This window comes from Saprolegnia diclina (genome assembly GCF_000281045.1).
Source record: "Saprolegnia diclina VS20 unplaced genomic scaffold supercont1.353, whole genome shotgun sequence".
Classification (NCBI taxonomy): Eukaryota; Oomycota; class Saprolegniomycetes; order Saprolegniales; family Saprolegniaceae; genus Saprolegnia; species Saprolegnia diclina.
Genome location: NW_008246420.1, coordinates 1 through 1,492, shown reverse-complemented (window position 1 = coordinate 1,492; position 1,492 = coordinate 1). Strand labels below are relative to the sequence as shown.

General features: G+C 56.4%; 1 protein-coding gene across 1 annotated transcript; it reads right to left on the bottom strand.

The window, feature by feature from the left end:
* Positions 1-519: 519 nt before the first annotated feature.
* On the bottom strand, positions 520-1,253 carry SDRG_17422 (hypothetical protein; the record flags this gene model as incomplete). The annotated part of the gene is made up of 3 exons (XM_008623664.1): positions 520-537; positions 630-782; positions 831-1,253. The coding sequence occupies 3 exons, from the start codon at positions 1,251-1,253 to the stop codon at positions 520-522; spliced, it is 594 nt and encodes a 197-aa protein (XP_008621886.1).
* Between the last annotated feature and the right edge of the window lie 239 nt (positions 1,254-1,492).

The following is a 1,492-nucleotide window of genomic DNA, read 5'->3' as shown; positions in this document are numbered from 1 at the left end:
AATGTAAAGCGTTTGATTTCTTCATTCTTCCCTTTGAAGAATGTGGCAACTTTGCCAATATGCGTGCTTGTGAGACAAAGTCCATTTCCAAAGGTAAACTCAAAACCTTTATCAATAGTTAGACTTTGAAAGTACGATTTATTGCCCGTAATGTGCCTTCCGCACCCCGAGTCGAGGACCCAGTCGTTCTTGTCGTCAGCTTCCTGCAACCGATAGAACAGATAAGGAGCAATCTTACGTACCTTTGCTTCGATCTTCATCGATGCCTTGGCAACCTGCTTGGTGAGATTGTACACGGTATCCCACTTATCGGGACTGTCCGAGTCACTTGAAGACGTGCCGCTGCTGCCTGAGTCATCACCTCGATGCTTGGCGTGGCGCGCACGCTTCTTCTTAGTCATCTTTCCCTTGGCCCTCGCCTCGGTCAAGTGACTGGATTCAGAAAGATCGTTGCGATCTGACGACGCGTCATCAGATCCGATGCCTTCCGAGACTTGCGAGGTGCTTCCACGCTCGCCTTCAGAACCGCTCGAGGTGCTTCCACGCTCGTCGTCGGAACCGTCATGATGACAGTTGTCATGGCGCCCGGCATTGCCCTTCGACTTGACCGAATAGGCGCCCATCCTGACCTTGACGTTGGCGGACGAACGGACGCTGCCGTTGGCTTTGTCCGTGGCGCGCTGCGAGCAAGCGTCGTCCTTGTCGTGCCGGTGGCACTGGACGCTGCCGCCGTCGCGTTTGTCCTTGCCGCCGCGCTTGTCCGTGGTCGTACCGAAGAGGTACTTGGCTCATGACATCCCAGAGGGACGCATGTCAACGAGCTTGTTGACCTTGTCAACCATGACACCGTCGTTGTTCTTCTTGGCCTTGCCATCGCCGTCGTCGCTGCTGACCTCCTTCGAGATCGCGTCGATCTTGGGCTGGCGCGGTTGCCGGTCCGCCCATGCTTGGTCGAACGGCCGGTTCGCGGTGGCAGGCCGTTCCAAGCCTTCGACGTCCTGCTCCTTGGAGAGAGCGTCGAGCATCTTCAGGAACGTCGCGAGATCTTCGCGCTTGCCCGTCACCGTGTCACCTTCTTTGCCGTCGACCATGCGCACGCACGCCTCGCGGAGGCTCGCGCACATGTCCTCGTCGTCCGTGTCCAATGCGCCGACCACGTGCTTGAGCAGCAGTGCGAGATGCTGCGCACGTCCTTGCGACTTGTTGTCCACGGCGAGGCTACTGCCGACCTTGGTGTTCTTGTAAAGCGACATCGTGAGGATCGCTTGGGTACTTGAAATGTTGGTCTTGACCAACGCAAAAGCAAAATGCAAATGTACAGAAAGGGCTCCAGGTGTGTAGAAGCCACCGTCCGCACTCCGTAGTGAATGGTGTATTGTAGAGTGAGTGGAGTGCTGGTGGCTTCGGTGTTCACACGTATCTTTCACCGCCCTGGTTTGGTGGCTTCTTCTAAGCCACCCGTTGCTTGGATCCGGGCCGAAGCCGCCAAGCT